Genomic DNA, 20,180 nt, shown 5'->3' with positions numbered 1-20,180 from the left:
TCCTTCTTTTCAGGGGGATAGAGTAGATGACCTACTTTTTTTAAATTATTGTTAGAGATTTCTTTCTTAGAGATTTCTGACCTCTGGATTGGTGGATGTCAGCAAATGAGAACAGGACAATATTTCATCAACTGGAAACTTGTGTTCTGATAGCTTAAATGGCCACAGATTTGAAGCTGAGAATGCTCCTTCTGGAAGTGAATATTTAGTGCTTTTTCTTTATCAGTGAGCATCTACTTTGGAAATTGTACACTTAGAGAAGCTGACACTCTGTTTGTTGTATGTTCATTAGTAAAATCTTGTAAATGGTTTTGGCAGATGGTACCTAAGGATTATATTGTAACAATTTTCCAAAGCCATTTTCTGTTAAGATTTTTTTTAAACAACTCTCAAAAACTGATAATATATACGAACAGAGCACAAGTACCCCAAGAGCTTACTGTAAATGTGTGAGTTGCCTATTCTGTTTTTCCCTTGGATTGTTGGATTGTTAACTCTAAGAAGTTGGAGAAAGAAGGGCCTCCCCGCCTCTTCCACGCAGAGTTCCTGTTTCCATCTAAACCTTTTGTGGAGACTCTAAATCATGTATTGAACTTCTTGATTTAATACAGTATTGAACAACTTCACAGATTTTGTGATACTTGGTCAAATATGTCTTATTAATCACAGAATACATACACGCATAAAGTTTGACTTGGTTGTAGGGATGTCATTTTCATGACATTTCCTTGTGCAGTTTTATTTCAGAAGTGCCGGTCTCCTCGACCCCCTTTTTACAGATGGGGAACTGAGGAACAGGGAGACTAAGCGATTTGCCCAAGGTCACATGGGAACTCTGTGGCAGAGCAGGGAATTGAACCTGGCTCTCCTGTATCCCAGGCCAGTGCCCCAACCAACTGGTCCCTCTTTCCTCTCTATTAAACTGTATAGTAACTATGGGGGTGGGAGGGGAGAATCTAAATTTCTAACTACTAATGCAAGGAATATCAGGAAGAGAAATCATTTCTGTAGCTGTCACTATAGAAGAAGGATTAAAGTGTAGCTTTTCAGTAATTAAGCTGTAAACTATCTTATGCTTTACATTATAATAAGTAAGATTGCCCTGTCCTCTTAGGGCCCAACCCTACACAATATAACTCCTGTAGGCAGTCCTGTTGACTTCCATGCGAGTATTTCCAGTGCTAAGGGTTTGCAGGATTTGAGGGTATGTCTATACTGCAGTTAAAAACCCGTGATGGGCCCATGCCAGCAGACTCAGGTTTGCTGGGCTCAGGCTTGTAGGCTGTTTAACTGTGGTGTAGACTTTCAGGCTTGGGCTGGAGATCGGGTTCTAGGACCCTGTGAGTTGGGAGGGTCCTAGAGCCCAGGCTCCAGCCAGTACCCAAGCATCTATGCCACATTTCAACTGCTCCTTAGCCTGAGCCCTGCAAGCCTGAGCCAGCTGATAGTGTCCAATTGCAGTGTAGACATATCCTGGGACCCTTAGTCTTTTTGTGTTCTGGACTACTTGTTCTAACTGGATGGGCAATCACTTATTAGCAAAGTGATTCCAATGCTTAGATACCTTTTTAAAAGTAACACTTAATATGAGGAATGACATGGAAAAGGCCAGTGCAGTCATGTTACTCTTTTTAGTCAATTTGGGGCAACTGTGTAAAACAGGCTGTTTCCATTTATTGCACTAAGGAAAATTGGCAGCTCATAGCACTTTGTATTCAGTGGTTACAGTAATAGGGAGCCTAATCTATCAGAGGGTCTGCACAGAGATTTAGACATTCCAACACTGAGCATTACAGCACCTAACTGTTAGGTGCCTAGAAAATCACAGGAACAACACTGTGATCCACAAAGCTGACCAAGGCGCCTAGCTTGCTATACGTAGAATAGAAAGGAATAGATGCCTTAGAATGCTATCCACAAGAGAAAGGCAGCTCTGTGACTAGTGTGCTAAGCTAGCCAAAGGGAGATGCTGACCAGAGGCTGTTTGCTAAGCCCCACCTCTCTCTCAAAGAGAGGCTCATAAGTCTGTAGTGCAGGGAGGCGCCTATCTCTGCTTAGCAATCCACAAACAAGAACCAGCCACCTAGAGTCCAGCATCTTAGGCTTTGTCTTCACTACCCGCCGATCCGGCGGGTAGCAATCGGTTTATCGGGGATCGACTTACTGCGTCTAGTGAAGACAGAGTAGGGAGGTTATTTTACCTTTGTATTTGGCACGGGTGCAACAGCTACTGGAATCTTGTGTCCGGTGTTGGTGTTCACAATACAAGAAGGTTGTTGATGAATTGGAGAGGGTTCAGAGAAGAGCCACGAGAATGATTAAAGTTTTGGTAAACATGCCTTTTAGCAAAAGTTTCATGGAGCTCAGTCTATTTAGCTTATTAAGCAGAAGGCTAAGAGGTGACTTGATCAGTCTACAACTACAACTACCTACATTTGATAACTACCCAAATTTGATAATAGAGGGGTTTTTTAATTAGCAGAAAGAGATATAACAAGATCCCATGACTGGAAGTTGAAGCTGGGGGGAGGGATAGCTCAGTGGTTTGAGCATTGGCCTGCTAAACCCAGGGTTGTGAGTTCAATCCTTGAGGGGGCCACTTAGGGATCTGGGGCAAAATCAGTACTTGGTCCTGCTAGTGAAGGCAGGGGGCTGGACTCGATGACCTTTCAAGGTCCCTTCCAGTTCTAGGAGATGGGATATCTCCATTAATTTATTTATTTTATTTAAGCTAGATAAATTCAGACTAGAAATAAGGGGCAAATTTGTAATGTTGAGGGTTTATAACCATTGGAACAACTCACTAAGGGTTGTGGTGGATTCTCTATTACTGGCAATTTTTCCACTGGATATTTTTCAAAAAGACATGATTTTAGTTCAATCCACAGCTATTGGACTTGAAGCAGAAAATAATTCAGGGAAGTCCTATGGCCTGTGTTATGCAGGAAGTCAGACTAGAATGATTTATCTATTTTAAGTATTTATATAGTCCCTATCACCATAGTATCTGAGCACCTTACAGTTCTTAAAGTATTTATCCTCATAACATCCCTGTGAGGTAGGGAAGTACTATTAATCTCCCCTGGGCACTGGGCTTCCAACTCCAAGTTCTTTGCATATCCCTGCTCTTCAAATATCCATTCTGGAGCACCCATGTTTCTCCCAGTGCATCCACACAACCATGTATCCCCTATTACCTAACCTTCCTCCCTGGCACCTCATGGTCTATGTGAGGAGTAGAGAGAGTGATTTGGGGAAGCAAGCTGGTGGCATCAGAGAACAATAGTATCTGATGGTACATCTACTCTGCAAAGAAAGCCCATCACACCAAGTCTTAGAGCCCTGGTCAGTTGACTCGGGCTCACACGGCTTGGGCTGCAGGACTAAAAATATGAGTGTAGACATTCCTACTCCGACCCTCATCGGGTTTCAGAGCCAAGGCTCCAGCCCAAGTCTGAATGTCTACACTGATATTTTGAGCCCTGCAGCCTGAACCCTGGCAGCCCACGTAAGTTGACCCAAGCTCTGAGACTCGGCACTGCAGGTTTTTCTTTGCAGTATAGACATACCTGTGGTGTAATCTCTGCGAGTGGAGATGGAAGTTCTTGGGTCTTTAGTGTTTAGCTAGAGTAACAGGGCACAATTTTTGAAAAGGAGCATTTTTAAAAGTTTCCTTTGCAGAAATTAGTAGTTATTTTACTAAAATAACTCATTTGTCCTCAGAAGAGTTATTGTGCCAAACTGAGACTAAAATCAATGATGAAACTGAATTAGAAGGATTTAAATTCTTTTTCACTGCTTATGCATATCTCAATGTACTCTTAGTTATAGAGTTGCTACTTACACTTTCATAGTAACTAAAACATGGATTTCTTCAGTGTTCTAGAATTTTAAAGGCATTGTCACTTTATCCAAAGAGTGATATTGGTTCTTAAAGGAAATCTATTATACTTCTTTGGAATACAATGTTATAATGATACAGAGAGTGGCAAATAATACACATGAAAGACTCAGGGTGTTAAGTGTATACAGTTAAAAAAAATAAGATGCAAGGGAAATAATCTGTGTCTTCAACTACCGTCAAGGTACAGTAACAGTATAACTTAAGGGAGGGAGATATAACTTAAAGAGGGAATCTATTTCAGAAAAGAGTAGGACAGGAAACCCCGGGCCTGAAAATGAGGAAAGGAAAGCTTCAGCTAGAAATAAGAGTTCAGAAATTGGGTAAGAGTTCACAGGAAGAATTTTAGGATTCAGATTAAGTGTTCCTAGTTGTATGAGCAAATGAGGAGTGACAGATATTAAAGGAAATTCTTGAGTCATAGCGATGTCCAAGAACAGGTTAGAACAATCTGTCAGTGGAACTATTGTAGTCAAATAGTCCTACAATCAACACACGTGTTGGGTCAAACTGGATGATCCAAAGGTCTTATTCAGTTAAGATCCAATTTGTAAAACAATCATGAATATTTTGTTGTCCAGTTAAGAGGTGTTGGGTGACTATTGTAGAAAGTTAATCTCTTTTTACTTCCAACATTCAGAGTAGGTAAATTATCGTTCACCCACTGGTCCAGATGTCATGATGGAACAAGCACAAGAATTCCCACAGCAATTGCTTGTCACATTTTCCTGTCAGTGCTTTAAAACAGTTGACATTATCATTAACCTTTTCCTCCCCCTAGATAGTGCCCTCCATCCCTGAGAAAATGGTTTCTCTTTAATAATTCTTGTTCAGAAGTTTATTGCATTTCAATATGAACTTGATTGTTTTTTTAATGAAGGAAGCCTGAATATATTGAGTACACTCATTAATTCCAAAGATAGGTGGTGGGTGAAGGAGGGGGAAAATCAAATGTTATAGCCACTAATCCCTTACTGTTTGTGCTCTATATCGGAGATCCCAACTAAGTGGTACATTACTAACTTGCCAAGAATGAGGGCAATGCCTAATTTTATTTAAAATGGAACTTATTCCTACCTGCTTTCAGTGTTCAGAGGTGGTAGCTGTGGAGACTATATGTCCAGTTGTGCAGTGCTCTATCGTAACCGGAGTGTAGGCTACTCATACATGCATGAACTAAGAAGACCACAGTGAGTGGACATGTTGCCTCTAGCCAATTTTGGGGGAATTTTTAGGTTTTTTTTTTTTAATGAACTTCACTAATATGGCTGGTTTGGTATTGTATTAAGAACTCAGAAGTACTGGCAGGAGAAGCCTAAGAGTATGTGTATGCTGTGTTTTTAAAAACTCACAGCAGCGAGACTAAAAGCCTGGGTCTACAGTCTTGGGCTTGTGCTATGGTGCTAAAAATAGCAGTGTAGACTTTACTGGAATGTGGGCTCTGAAGCTTAAGCAGGGGGTGGGCTTCAGAACCCAAGCTCCAGCCTAAGCCTCAACATCCATCCTGCTGTTTTTAGTGCGAGCTCTGTGAGCCTGAGTCCATAGACCCGGGCTATGAGACTCGGTACCGCAAATTTTAAAACGCAATGTAGACATATCCTAAAAGGCATAACATTGGTAGATAGAAGTAGAAAGAAGGAATCTGTACCTTTCTGTAGGAGTATCTCAGGCCACTAATCCATTTTTTTGCCTGACAAACAGGTGGCAGAGGTAGAGAAAGTGGACTTAATTTGAATTACATTTCAGATAACTTTTTAAATTAGAAAATACTAAGGGTTTGATCCCACTCCCATGAAAGTCAGTGACAAAGGTCCTATCAGTGGATGGGATAATCAGTGGAAGAATAATCATGCCCCAGTCTTTATGTAGTAAGTTGTGTGGATATTAAAAATAATATTACTCCTTTTTATTTAATAGGGTGCAGTTGTAGGCCACCAGTTATCACTTTCCTTGTTTAAGTGTCCTACTTGTTTTTATTGTGAATAAACTCTATGCTAATATAAGCATTATTCTGTTTGTGGTATGCTTCCAAATATATTTTTCTTTGCTAACAAGCAATCTCACTTTCCATCTTTCAGCTTTTCTGGGAGAAGAGGCTACAAGGCCTAAGTGCATCTGATGTAAGTGAACAAATTATAAAATCCATGGAGCTACCTAAAGGTCTTCAAGGTACTGTATGCCTTTAGTAACTACGCTATGCCTAGTAAGCAGAATGTATAAAAAAAAGATCATGTTAGCTTTTCAGATATTCTTAAGCTGTTACAGTATGTATCTCCGACTTTGATTTACTTTAGTAGCCCTCAGATCTTAACATGTGCTTGCTGGCAGAAACACCTGTCTCCTCAAAAGGGTTTTCTCTTTTATCAAGTTACTAACTTAATTAATATAAAGAACATTTCAGAGTTGTACTCTTTTCTTGGCACAAATGCAATTGATGTGAAATTCAATAAGTTATAGGTCACAGTTAGTAACTGTTTATTCTACCACATTGGAGACATCTATAGGAATTTGAAAGAGTTGTGAAAGACTTCACTACTACTTGCCAGCATTGGCTTCGTTCCTTGTGGCACTGAAGTAAAGAGAATTGAGATACTTGTATAGATTAATGTTAAAAGCTACAAAGAGAAATTGTATTTCAAGACCAAATGTTACATTAATAAGTGTACTCGAAGACAAGATAATTGCTGAAGAAGGAACCCAGATCATTAAATTGCTTGACCTTCTTTGAGGAAACTGTAGCCAATTTGTAAGTTAGCACTTTACAAATAGCAAATATAGTAGATATTTTTTTTTTTTTTTTACTATATATTAAAATTGCATTAACAGGATTTCAAAGTCATTTGTTAAATTCATAGTCATTATTGCCATTAGATATGTGGTCTTAAAGTGTATGCTCATTCATCTGAATGACATCTTGTACATAGGAGAAAGTCTGCCATTTAAAGTCATACATGCCTTGTGTACCTTGTATAGCCATCTGGTTAAATAAATTAATTGTGCTCTAATTTATATTTTAGGAGTTGGCCCAGGCAACAATGATGAGACCCTCTTATCTGCTGTCGCCAGTGCTTTGCACACCAGTTCTGCACCAATCACAGGGCAACTCTCTGCTGCAGTGGAAAAGAACCCAGCAGTATGGCTCAATACATCTCAGCCCCTTTGCAAAGCATTCATTGTTACGGATGAGGACATTAGGTAAGGGAGTTGAGACATAAAATTTTCAGTAAAATGTACATTTTTGTATACTGAGCTTGCTCTTCATATCTAATGAAAAAACAGAGCATATTCCAAAACATTAAACAGAATCATGTACTTCCCCATTTGAACCTGTTAAGTGTATCTTTTAAACTACAGAATAAACTGGTTGTTTCCTAAATATATTCGTATTTAACAGAATCAAGAAAAACACTCTTATGGCTAGAGTGCTAGCCCGAGCCTTGGCAGACCTGGGTTCAAATCCCTGCTCTGCCACAGACTTCCTCTGTGACCTTGGACAAGTCATTTTGTCACGCTATGCCTCAGTTCCCTGTCTGTTAAGTGGGGATAATAGCACTTCCCTACCTGAAAACTATGAGGCATTCAGATACCATGGAAATGGGGGCCCCAGATAAGTACCTTGGATAGATTTTCATCGATAAATTTGTTTGTAAAACATGAATACCCATTTTTCTATATGGTTTTTGAGCCACAGAGGGTCTGAGCTCTATTTTAGCCACCATTTAGCTTTTTGCGATATATAAACTAGGCAGGACTGCAAAAGCTGGAGTCTGGGTCCTTTTGCTGGCAAGCTCTTCACTTTGTAGCCTTGCACTCCAGTTTTTCTGATTGACAGAGCTGGGAATCAAATCCAAGAGTTTGGGCTCCCAGTTTTGTGCTCTAACCACTTTAAGCATTTCAACTTCGGAATTCTGAACATTTCTTCCATCAGTTAAGATGTCTCCTGAATATGTTGAGTAGGGTAGTATAAAACTGATTTTTTTTTTTTTTTTTTGGTTAGGAATGATTCATTAATGATTAATTATTCTATTCACTGTCATGCTTTTAATTTCCAAAACAGAGAACAAATATTACATTCATATAATCTGCATGTGATGTCATTGCCTTTGTTCTGTAGCAGGGATCGGCAACCTTTGGCACGCGGCCCATCAGGGAAATCCGCTGGCGGGCTGGGATGGTTTGTTTACCTGCAGTGTCCATAGGTTCAGCCGATCACAGCTCCCACTGGCCGCAGTTCGCTGTACCAGGCCAATGGGGGCTGTGGGAAGCGGCTGAGGGATGTGCTGAGTTAGAGAGACTAAATGACATGCTGAAGTCCTCCCAGGGAGCTGGTTTCAAAGCCAGCATGGGGAACTGGAGTTCCTGACTTTCAGTCCATGATCCAGAGCTCTAGCCCATGATGTTTTTGATTATTTTTTTTTTTACCCTTTAAGGAACATCAACTTAAAAAATAAGACTTCTCTCTGAAAATATTTTACCTGTTATTGTTACAGTTAACACCTAAAATCATACTATAACAGTAAAACTGAAGGACTGGGAGAAGATTTTTTTCTGTTTACTTGTCGCATTTAACAGCATTTTATTCATAGTAGGGCAGTTTTTCCTGTATTGTCAGTGTGTGAGGTGTGTTTTTTTTTTTTAACTTAACAAAGGAGAAGATACACTTCTTAGAACAAAATTATAAAATCACAACAATTGGCCATGAGGATTCAGGGGCAGCGGCAAGTGTAGTAATTGAAATTACTTCTAACTCAACAGTGTCCCTTTTGACTGTTCACTACCAAGCACAGAACGCTTTCTTGCCCATTTGTGTAGGATTATTTTAACTAAACTTTATTACTGCCAGAAATGAAAAACAAACTTCACACAAAGACCATGTAAGAAACTAAAACAGTGTAAAAGGTAGCATCCTAATATAGCTTCTCTGTTATAACACTGCAAAAAAAAAAAAGGTAATAATTCTAAAATTGCATTGAAATTGCATTGAAAACTTAAGGGATGGAGAGAAAAAGCTTTGCTCACACCTGATCAGAGGCAAGTAATGGCTATGAATTTTGCAGACAGAGCATAACAGCTACCTCCACAGAGTAAAATTATTGCCAATTTGAGCCTTGGGTAACTCTTTATTAGGATAATTACCACCATTACAAAATTATTAGAGGCTATTTACCAGTTATTAGAGCCTACAGAAATTGTAAACACTTGTGTAGAGGTGGAATATCCATCCTTATTGTATGTTAGGATGAAGAATATACTGTTTTGTGTGTTTGGGGTGGGGTGAGGGTTGTAAATCAAAAACTGGTCTCAAATGAAAAGGCACTAATTTTGTGGGACATCTTTTGTGCTTCTGCTATAACAGCAGCTAACTGCTATTTCTAGAGCTGTGTACATTTTTGCTGACAGAACAGATACAGCAGTGCTGGTACATAAAGAAGAAAGTAAATCAAATGGAGCTGTATTGACCTTTGCAGTGTGGAAAAAGTGAGGGGGGAAATCATAGAGGAAGTTCAAACAACACTGTAGTGTGGTCATGTACAGTTATCTGGACCAACATTTGCCTAAAAGAACACTTTATTTTGTGTTCTTCTCTGTATCTATAGAATAAAGTGTATAAATGTAAAAACATGCTAGGCCCATTGTATAAAAAGCTAGATAGTTGATTGTTTTGTTTTCTTGTACAATCTATTTAAAGTATGTTCAGAGTTTGAAACTGTTGATCTTGGATTGCTCTGTTATTTAGGTGTGACATGGTTTCTTGCTGTAACGCAGGGGTCGGCAACCTTTCAGAAATTGTGTGCCAAGTCTTCATGTATTCACTCTGATTTAAGGTTTCGCATGCCAGTAATACATTTTAACGTTTTTAGAAGGTCTCTTTCTATAAGTCTATAATATATAACTAAACTATTGATATATGTAAAGTAAATAAGGTTTTTAAAATGTTTAAGAAGCTTCATTTAAAATTAAATTAAAATGCAGAGCCCTCCTGACCGGTGGCCAGGACCCGGGCAGTGTGAGTGCCACTGAAAATCAGCTTGCGTGCCGCCTTTGGCACATGTGCCATAGGTTGCCTACCCCTGCTGTAGCATATTTGCTGCAGTTAAAATTAGTATAACTTAATTGTAATTTGATTTTTGGAAGGTTTGGCTTCTTCATATTCCCCCAGCCATTCACATTCTTACAGTTTATGTTCTTCAGTGTAATACTTTCCTACCTCCTCTGCCCACCACATACATATACAAGTAGCTGTGTTGTGTGGTTCTAGTTAAGAAAAATAGCCACCAGAACATATGTTCAATGACCTATGTGTCCTGTCTTGTTCCACAAAAGCTCCTAGGGTGAAATTCTTGCTCCATTGAAGAGTGGCAAAACTCCCTTTGACTTCAGTAGAGCCAGTATTTTGCCTCCAACCTGTACTCTATTTCTTTCTTTCTTCTTTTTTTAAAGAGGAATTCATTGAAACTGGGAAAGGTATTTATTTAATAACAGGCAACCTTACATTTTATTTGATCCAAAGAGAGAAATGCAGCCATATTCGAAACTCAATCCAAAATCCTTAAATTAAAAACAAAGTATCACTTAAAAAGCATTTCAAAGTCTATAATATTTCAAAGTAGTTATATAACATCTTTAGTATTCAGGACTAAACATTTTTCAGCTTGAGTAGGAAACTTGCAGCAAGAATGTCAAGTAACTTAGAGTCAGGGTTTTTACTTTTTCTTCCTGGTGGAAGAGAGGTTTAATTATGAATAATTACAAGCTGCTTATGTGTAATTAATATTTCATATAATCACCAGCAGAGGGCACTTTTGCATTGCTGTTCTGCTTTTCCATCTGTACAAAGTACTGATCTTTAAGAAAAAGCTAACTTACTTTGGTAAGTTAAGTTGGCAATTTCCATAAAAGTTTTAATAAATTGGTTTTGAATCCCTGTGTTGCTGCTGTGTTGCTCACCTGTAAGTGTTCGATGTGTATTAAGTCAGCAACTTTATTGTATAATGGATTAACTCAACTCTCATGGCTTTCAAACTATTTGATTAAATCAACAGGCTCTTTGCCATTCCTTGCGATTAAGTCAAGTTGAATCTGTAACTTTTCTGAATGGTTCAACAGACGTTTCAGCTCCGTTAACACTTCTGGGTTTGGCGTAATTTTCATTTGCTCCTCCACAAAACGGAAGTAAAAAGTAATATACTGTGCATGGTGTTCAGTAGCAGCATACCAGCTTCCCTATCTTCACTTACCTGGGTTAGAGGGCAATTTTATAGGAAGATTTGAACCCACAGCCTGGACTGTGATTTGCACATTGCTCTTTAAAACACAATTTTCTGCTCAATGTTTAAACACCTTTTTGACTGTTGCCTATTAGCTTGTCAACATCTAGTAAATTGGGCCTCCAGATATCACTAGCATTACAGGTAAGATGAACTGAGTTAGGCATTAATCTCTGAAGCAGTTGATTATAGGATGCGTTATCAGAGATAAATGCACTGATACCATTGAAATCCACCTCAAAGGTATTCAAGCACTTGCAGTAGTTTATGCAATGATGTTGTAATTAACAGACTGTTGGTAAATTGGATCAGCGAGGACAGCTTTCAGTTCCAAGTCAGATGTGTCTTCATCATTTAGGCCTTGCAAAACAAATAAAATATGTAACACAACTGATCTTGGGTACCAGTTGATAGGTCAGTGGCCACGGACAAGCATCTAGACTGCTTCACCATAATCTCCTGCTTGTGACACTTTAGGTCACAGCTGAGTTGATGAAGGAATTGCTCCATCATTTGCTACATTCTGTCTGAAGAATTCCCATAGGTTTTGGTTGTCCAGTTTTTTAGGAGGGATATTTGTGCAAATAAACACCTCTGTTAGTCAAATTAGGGAGTTACATGTTTCTGTGTTTTCAGTGGAATTTTGAAACAAGAAAATCCCAATTTTTTTTTTTTTCTTCCCAAGTAAAGCATTTGCTTCACTTTGGGTTTGTGCCTTTCTCTTTTGGCAAATGCCTGTCAAGACACTTTTTGGTAGTCATCTACAATAGGTACAGAAGAGCTGACCTGCATCAGTGTATAAAACTCTTGGTTGATACTGCTTCACATGATCGGTGCAGTCACCTTTTTAGCCTTTTAGAGACATCAATTTTCTTGTGTTTCCCACCTAGATTGCATTTAGATCTATTCACAATACAACTCTCTATGCTACACATGCGTACAGCACTCTATGGTGTACAGGCTGTACAGTTTGCTAAGGTGATTTTTTGTATGAAATACATTATATTATATACATTTTCATATTCAGAGAATATTGAAAAATCACGTTTTGGGGGTATTTTCACGATTTCCATGCACTCTGTGAAATCATGACTTACACCAGGTCTTACGTGTGAGTAATCAATTCTCAGGCCAGCCATGTCTATGGGTGCTACAGCAGCACAGTTACGGCCACTGTTGTGCCCTAGTGTAGGCGCTACCAACAGCAATGGAAGGGATTTTTCCATTGCTGTAGGTAATCCACCTTTCCCACTGGCGGGATTCTTCTGTCGACTAGCTGTATCTACTCCAGGGGATACGTAGGCATAGCTACGGCGCTCAGAGATGTGAATTTTTCACACGCTTGAGTGCCAGAGCTATGCTGACCTAATTTTTGTGTGTAGACCAGGCCTGAGTCAAGATGCTAGAGAGAATTATGAAAATTAGGGTAAAAAGACAGTTTTGCCTCTGCTTTTACATCAGCTTTTCTACTGACCTCTGCTGCTTTGTTTTGTTCTCCTCTTGCTCCCTGTGGAAGAGAGGGGATGTACTTTGGGGAGTGCTAGGGATTGCATCTGTTCAGCTGAGCAGCTCCAGTGACATCCTCACAGGTCTCCTGCTTCCATGTTCGCTTGAGGCAGATTTCTTAGTATCTTTGCCGCCACCGCAAATGGAAACAAAGGCACTGGATCCTCTGTAGATCCATCTAGCACACATTTCTTATGGTCCAGATTGGCTTCTACCTTTGACAAGCTCCAGTGATTTTAGGTATACGTTTTTTGTGCAGATGCTTTCCTGCTGAAAAAATGATCTTGTCAAAACTGAAAGTTTTCACAGAAAAACGTCAGTTCTGATGCAAAATTACAGTTTTCTTGTGGGGAAACTTCAAAAAGAAATTTGTTGTTTCAGAGAAACACTTTGGAATTCAAATGAGGAATTTCTTTCATTTTGACTTAAAATGTCATTTTCAATTTGAAAAAACAAAGCAAAACAAAATGACATTTTGATTTTAGTGTCAGTTTGAAACTAAAATTCTTGTTTTGAATCTGTTCAAAAGTTCCCATGGGAAAATGAAAATTTTTCACATAAGACATTTTAACTGGAAAATGTGGGGAGAAAGTAGAGAAAAATACAGTCTTCAGTGATCAGAACTACTCAAGTGAGAACACTTCCTAAGCAAGGCTGTAGTTATCAGGCATAGAGTGCCATCATAGAGGATCTGGACAGGCACTGGACTCTGAATGATTCTGCTCTGATTTATATCTGAAAATCTGAAGGAAATGGAACTACACCAATGTAAAATTAGTGTAAGAGAAACTAACTGGGCTGTATCTCTTGAATTTCCTGACCTATACTTTGGAGAGCTAGTTCATATTGCCTGCACTTTGCTTAAAAATAAATCACATTAATTAGTATTGTTACTGTACCCAACACTGCTAAAGTCCAACCTAATGTGATGTGCTGAGCAGAAAGATATTGAATCAAGTTTTAACAAGACCTTCTTTCACCTACAGTGTGAACTTGACATAAAACGTGAAATGAAGCTTATTGCATCTTAAACTTTTCTAACATTGTATCCATATGCAGGTTGTGGCTTAATAAAGTACCTAGGTTAATGCAGAGTGAGATCTTCATGCCAGGGCCAGAGCAACATAAAGGGTCTTAAAAGCCCCATATCTATCCAGGGAAAGAATCCCCTGGTTCAGGCACTGCAGAAGACCGACAAAAGACTGCCTTTTAGTGTAACCCCTCAGGAACTGATGGTGGGGCGGAGTCCGGAAGGGGCATGCTAGGGGTGGAGCCTCAGCACTGAAGCCCATAAGGCAGTATAGGGAGGTTTCTGTAACTTAGACCCCCAGGACTGTCTAATTTATGCTGGGGGCTCCTCCAGCCTCCAGGAGCAGCCCAGGATCAGGAGGGGGTAGACACTTTAGTGTCACCCTCCCCCTGGGCTAAGAGTTCTATGCTGTGGCTCTAAGAGATCTGTTTAAATTGGGTTTTGTAACATTCTCTTAAAATTTGCAAAACTCTACAAGGCACACGACAGAATTTCATCCAATTTGTTTTAAAATACTTATTTTTAATAGATGTAAGTTGTCTGTGTATTGGTGGCTTGTTTTCTTAAATGAAACTGAAATTAACACAGCTGTCTGTTTAGCAGCTTCTTCTGTAGCATCAAACTGCTTTTTGAACTAACATTTTTATCTGAAGTCAGAATAGAACTTGAAATAGTTTTGATTAGAGACAATGTCCAGATACAAACTATACTTTTAAAATCTTGCCTGTTGTGCTAGCACTTCAGTTTATTCAGTTCTGATAATATAAAATTTAAAAAAGTCACTGTACTGTTTTGTTGCATTATACTCAGGTTGAATAATTAAACAAGACCAGTCAATTGTAAGTGTGTTTTTTCACTTTATCGTTTCCAGCTGTGGTGATTAGATTCATGACCTGTCAGGGGAATGTTTGAATATTAACCCCCTTTCATCTAAATTTAAAACTCCAGTAACTATCTGTTTAAATTGGGTTTTATACAATCTTCTTAACACTTGCAAAACTTAGATTTGGGGTCTTAATTATGTTGATTCCCTTTTAACTTTTGCTCAGAACAAGTTAGATGGGTAATAAAATATATTTTATGGGGTTTAGTAAACTAGTGGCTATTTTAAAAATGTTTTCAGGTGTGGAGTAACATTTAGAACCTAGAGGAATTTTCCCATCAACTATAACTCTCTAAAGTAGAATTCATATTTGTGGACTAAAAGTTTGAACTGTCATCTCAGAAAACATGATTTCTGTAGTGCTTTTAACATCTACTTTAGAAACAAATACTTGGAAGGTGCTCTTTTACACTTGCTGTGGAAGAATTTATATATACACCTCTACCCCGATATAATGCTGTCCTCGGGAGCCAAAAAATCTTACCGCGTTATAGGTGAAACTGCGTTATATCGAACTTGCTTTGATCCGCCGGAGCGCACAGCCCCGCCCCCCCGGAGCGCTGCTTTACCGCGTTATATCCGAATTGGTGTTGTATCGGGTCGCGTTATATCGGGGTAGAGGTGTACTGGTAAAACCTCAGAAAAAAGAATGTAGTCTGGCAGAGCACTTAGAGTTCTTTCCTCTGTTCCATATTGTGATAAAGTAGGTTGTGTATTATTGTGCCACAACTGATGAGCCCTGAGAACTTATGCAATTATGTTTTTGAGTGATGGGTCTGTGAGAGCTAAATTGGTGGCTGAATATTTACAGTACACACAAAGAAATCCAAAAAATCCTTTTACCTGGTGCTGTGAAAGTCAGTTTTGTAGTAGGATTCATTACTTCAGCTTTAAAATGTTTCTGTTTAGACTAAATACCCTAGCAAAACCTTTTCTTATGAGTGAAGGTTAGGCAAATGTTTTAGTCCTATATTAATATACACACAGGATTGCTATTGTTTCAAATGTTTGTCACTCTGTTTTTGAAACAGAAAGCAAGAAGAACGGGTGCAACAGGTGCGTAAAAAACTGGAGGAGGCACTTATGGCAGACATCTTGTCGCGGGCTGCTGATACAACAAAAGATATGGATGTGGAAATGGACAATGGAGATGATGCATAAGAAAAGGATCAGGTAAAGCCAGAACTCCAGGTGGTTTTTCTATGAGATAGGAAAACTTTGTAGTTATTAGCAGTGTTGATCTTAACAGCCGTTCATCTTAACACTGTCACTGAGTCACCCAGTGGGCACACCTGCAGCTGGCCTGTGTCATCTGATTTAGGCCTTTTAATTGCAGTGTAGACGTTTGGGCTCAGGCTTGGGGGTCCCAAGGGTCGCAGAACCTGGAGTGCAGCCCAAGCCCGAACATGTATACCTGAGGTAAACAGCCCTGTAGCCCAAGCCATGAAATCCTAAGTCAGCCGACACGAGGCAGCCACGGGTGTTTAACTGCAATGTAGACAAACCCATAGTGACTCTCTATTCCCCTCCACCCCACTGCTCTCAGCTTGGCAGATAAGTTCAGTTAGAGCAATCCCACTAGGCTGTACACTGTATCTGCAGTGTACACATGCAACCCTCTATGGAAGGAAAGTTATACCTGCTCTACTTAAGAATGGAAACTTTGTTTCTGCTGTTAACTTCTTTCCTCAAAATGGTCCCATTCATCCTAAACGTTCTTCTCTAGAGCATATACCAAAATAGAGTTTCCTTCACTTTTCCAAAGGAGAAGCACTCGCATTTCTCTCGTCCAAAATAGCTTGAATTTATTGCTTTACATGCTAGGTTGTTACTAAGTTGATCTGTACAAGTATTTGCTAAACCCTTTTAGAAATAATTATCCAGAAGGATGACAACTAATTCCCATGTTCCTATTGAGCTAAAATTCTGAAAGTTGGTACTCATTCACTATGGGATCTTGAGTACAGGAAACAATCCAAACTTTGAGATTTGAGCTTTTCTTAAAAAGTAAGCAACAGAATAACTTAAAAGAATGTAGTCTTGTGTGAGATGGTCACATTGGCTCTGAGCCCTCCAATTTGGAGAAATTTAAAATCAGTCAGTTTCGTTTCATGGAGTTTAGTCAAAAAAGTTGTTGAGGCATATTAATACACTTGCTGATGTAGACACTGACAGTCATGCCCACCCAAAGGAGAGACTGCTGTTAAGTAGTTCAACATGTAGCTTAGGAAGTGATCATATTTATTTAAAACTAAAAATCCAAAGTGAACTAGATGGGGTGTGGCATAGACACTGAGCCACTTCAATGATCTAGTAAACCATTTGAGGACTAGTGGATGGAATTGTTCTGGGAGAGGAAATCATGAACGTTAGAACCATGCTCACATCTGCACGGTAGATCTTGATGCCAACATTCTGCTCTCCTTCATTCACAGCTCTCCCACTCATCAGTGGAGTGTGTGTGCATGTTGCCCTAAGCTTGCACAAAGGCAGACAATTATGTAAAAATGTTATAAAATTGTAGGTTTTAACAGTACTTATTATTTGCTTACAATATTTTGAGCAGCTAGCACAATGTTGGTGCTACATAAATATGAATTTGATTTGGATTGTGTGAGGGGACACTTATCTCGTTGGTCTGCATAATAGACTAGTGGCTGTCCTGCTGCTCTTCAATGCATTGAAATCTTCCTAACTAGCTCAGGGTACAGATATTTGCCATTGAATTTGCAGTCCCTGTCAGTTGTCGCTGTTAATAACTTTCCATGTAATGAGACCTTAATTATGTATATTCTAGAGGGTTGACAAATGTAAGAACTTTAGCATTCTTTATATATGCAAAACTTCAAAGTTATAGAGTCAAGAAACAAATAGGTCAGTAGTATGAAATTTCTATTGTCTAACAAATAATTATTTTGAAATGGATATTAATGAGGTTATAACATAGACCTATTGTGTTTTATAGTGATGATCCTTATTTTCATTTAGTTAATTCTGCAGAAATTTGACTTATTTAAACTTAATAATAGACCTTTTTGTAGTTTTCATCAAAAATGGATATGTTGTATATACATAGCCGGCATGCTATCTTTCTATTCTGTTTTCTTCTAACAGCCATTTTAACTGCAGACTTAAGTAGGATTTTTGAATAAGTGATCAGTTTGTGTATATGGTTGGTTGCTTAAAAACTTTAAACTGGAAGAAAAAGTGCTATTGAGATTAACTTTTATATATTATGTAATATATATAAAAATGGAAGCTATTTATCAAAAAAATGAAAAACTAGGTTAAGGAGCAATTCACTAAATGCCATAGAAATGCAGGTCACATTTAAGAGTATATTCATAAATAGTTTATAAAGGGTTCAATGTGATAAACATGTTATATATGTGAGTAAAGTTAGATGGTTCTAAGTGCATCAGTTTAAGGTGGTTATAAGTAACTTATTGACCTATTGGACTGTAACAGTTGATTAATCATTTATTAAAACATCAATTATTTATTAGCCTTTTGTCAACTATTTATAAGTGGACCCTTAATGTGAAATGTGACTGAAACACAGCTATATGTTTCAACAAAGTTGTTCTGATTTAAATTGCGATCAACCTATCATTTCTCCAAAGAAATACTTTTACTTTTGATTTATTTATCCCTCTCTCTAACTTACAGGTACTTTAACTGACTTGTCCCAGGAGGAATTTCCTAAAAAAACAGAGGCACTTTCTCCTTCGGTCTTTCATTGTAAGAAGAAATGGACCCATGCACATTTATATAGCTTTCTAATAGCATTAAAACCAATGCCTTTTTAGACTCCTATTTTTGATGTATATATCTTATTTGAAAAACAAACTTTATTTTGTGTCCTACGACTTAAAATAGTCTTTTTTTAAAATATCAAACTGTACCCTTAAACTAAAGCTGAGCTTTTGACTCTAGGTTGCAAACCTACTGGAATTATATTGCCTGTACTTAAAATTTGTTTTTCCTGTGGTTTATAATAATGATGGATCAGGAGAACAAGGATGGATCAGGAGAATTAAAGATTATTGTGACTCAATGTATATAAACAGATTTTTATACTGCTGTTGAGTGAAAACACCTGTACATTCTTCCATCATCACTGTAAAGATAAATAAATGATTATATTCAGAGTGACTGGAAATTGTTCTGTTATGGGGTAGAGCAAGCAACGAACTTGTGTCCCTGCTCCCAGTTCCAGTGCCTGTTTGCCTCCTTGTTCTCTCAGCTGAGATTGGTAGGCTGTGGAAAGGCATATATGTCCAAATGTGCTTTTGTTGCCCAAAGCAGGGCCTGTGGGAAATTTGTCTGAACTTAGCAGCAGCTGCTGGATTTTCACCTGAAAGGAAATATAGCTAAAGTACAACAGACTAAATTTCTTCTGAGAAAGGACAGAAAAAACAAGTAGCCAACATGGCTTCACAAGGTCCTGCTTTGAAAGGACAGAGGTTAAATATAAACTAACTGTAACGGAAAAGGGTGAGCAGCAACAGCATCCTCAGTGCAATACAAAATACAGCAGGTGTCACAGTGCCTGACTTATAAGGAGTCTGGTGGCACCTTAAAGACTAACAGATTTATTTGGGCATAAGCTTTCGTGGGTAAAAACCTCACTTCTTCAGATGCATAGAGTGAAAGTTACAGATGCAGGCATTATATACTGACACATGGAGAGCAGGGAGTTAAATTTGCAAATGAATTTTAGTTCTGCTGTTTCTCTTCAAACAGACTTCCAAGAGAAACACAGAACTAAAATTCATTTGCAAATTTAACACCATTAATCTGGGCTTGAATAGGGACTGGGAGTGGCTGGCTCATTACAGAAGCAGCTTTTCCTCTCCTGGAATTGACACCTCCTCATCTATTATTAGGAGTGGACTACATCCACCCTGATTGAATTGGCCCTGTCAACACTGGTTCTCCACTTGTGAAGTAACTCCCTTCTCTCCCTGTGTCAGTATATGATGCCTGCATCTGTAACTTTCACTCTATGCATCTGAAGAAGTGAGGTTTTTACCCACGAAAGCTTATGCCCAAATAAATCTGTTAGTCTTTAAGGTGCCACCAGACTCCTTGTTGTTTTTGTAGATACAGACTAACACGGCTACCCCCTGATACTTGCCTGACTTATGACATTTACAATCTAAGTAGACAAATTGCAAGGACTTCTAATGATCGATGTAACAGCGTTTCTTACTTAAGTGGATTAACTTTGGGAACTTTGTCTTAGTTCTGATTAATCAATCCAAGGGAATGGGTCGTTCCCCCCCCTCCCCCTCTTGTCTAGGGTACTAAGCTGCCCAAAGAAAGCCAGAACTGTTTGAAGGTCAAAATGAATCAATTGCATCCTCGCTTCCCTGGTTTCTTTATAGCTGTCTGCTGGCAACTGCCACCCACCTGTTGTCCAAGCTGGGAGAGTTCTTTTACTTAGTGTCTCTTTATGTTTAAGATAATGCACATGGGGTCAGCAGTATCTTACATGAGCAATCCCACTGAGTTTCTGGGGGCCTGGTGGAGACCAGTGCTCAGTGCCCCTGTTCCTGGCTTTGTTTCCTCCTGCGTTGCAGAGCCTTT

At 38.8% G+C, this 20,180-nt stretch overlaps 1 protein-coding gene across 1 annotated transcript in view; it reads left to right on the top strand.

Moving 5' to 3' along the window:
• Positions 1 to 18,737, top strand: part of MBD2 (methyl-CpG binding domain protein 2) — a 56,361-nt gene extending 37,624 nt beyond the window's left edge. Inside the window, exons 4-7 of the mRNA XM_065406252.1 lie at positions 5,980 to 6,070; positions 6,919 to 7,096; positions 15,620 to 15,761; positions 18,258 to 18,737. Of these exons, the coding sequence (XP_065262324.1) occupies positions 5,980 to 6,070; positions 6,919 to 7,096; positions 15,620 to 15,749 (399 nt within the window). The 3' untranslated portion in view covers positions 15,750 to 15,761; positions 18,258 to 18,737. The remainder of the gene's footprint in view (positions 1 to 5,979; positions 6,071 to 6,918; positions 7,097 to 15,619; positions 15,762 to 18,257) is intronic.
• Positions 18,738 to 20,180: the final 1,443 nt, after the last annotated feature.

This window comes from Emys orbicularis, chromosome 6 (genome assembly GCF_028017835.1).
Source record: "Emys orbicularis isolate rEmyOrb1 chromosome 6, rEmyOrb1.hap1, whole genome shotgun sequence".
Taxonomy (NCBI): Eukaryota; Metazoa; Chordata; order Testudines; family Emydidae; genus Emys; species Emys orbicularis.
This window is presented reverse-complemented; position numbering and strand designations above follow the sequence as displayed.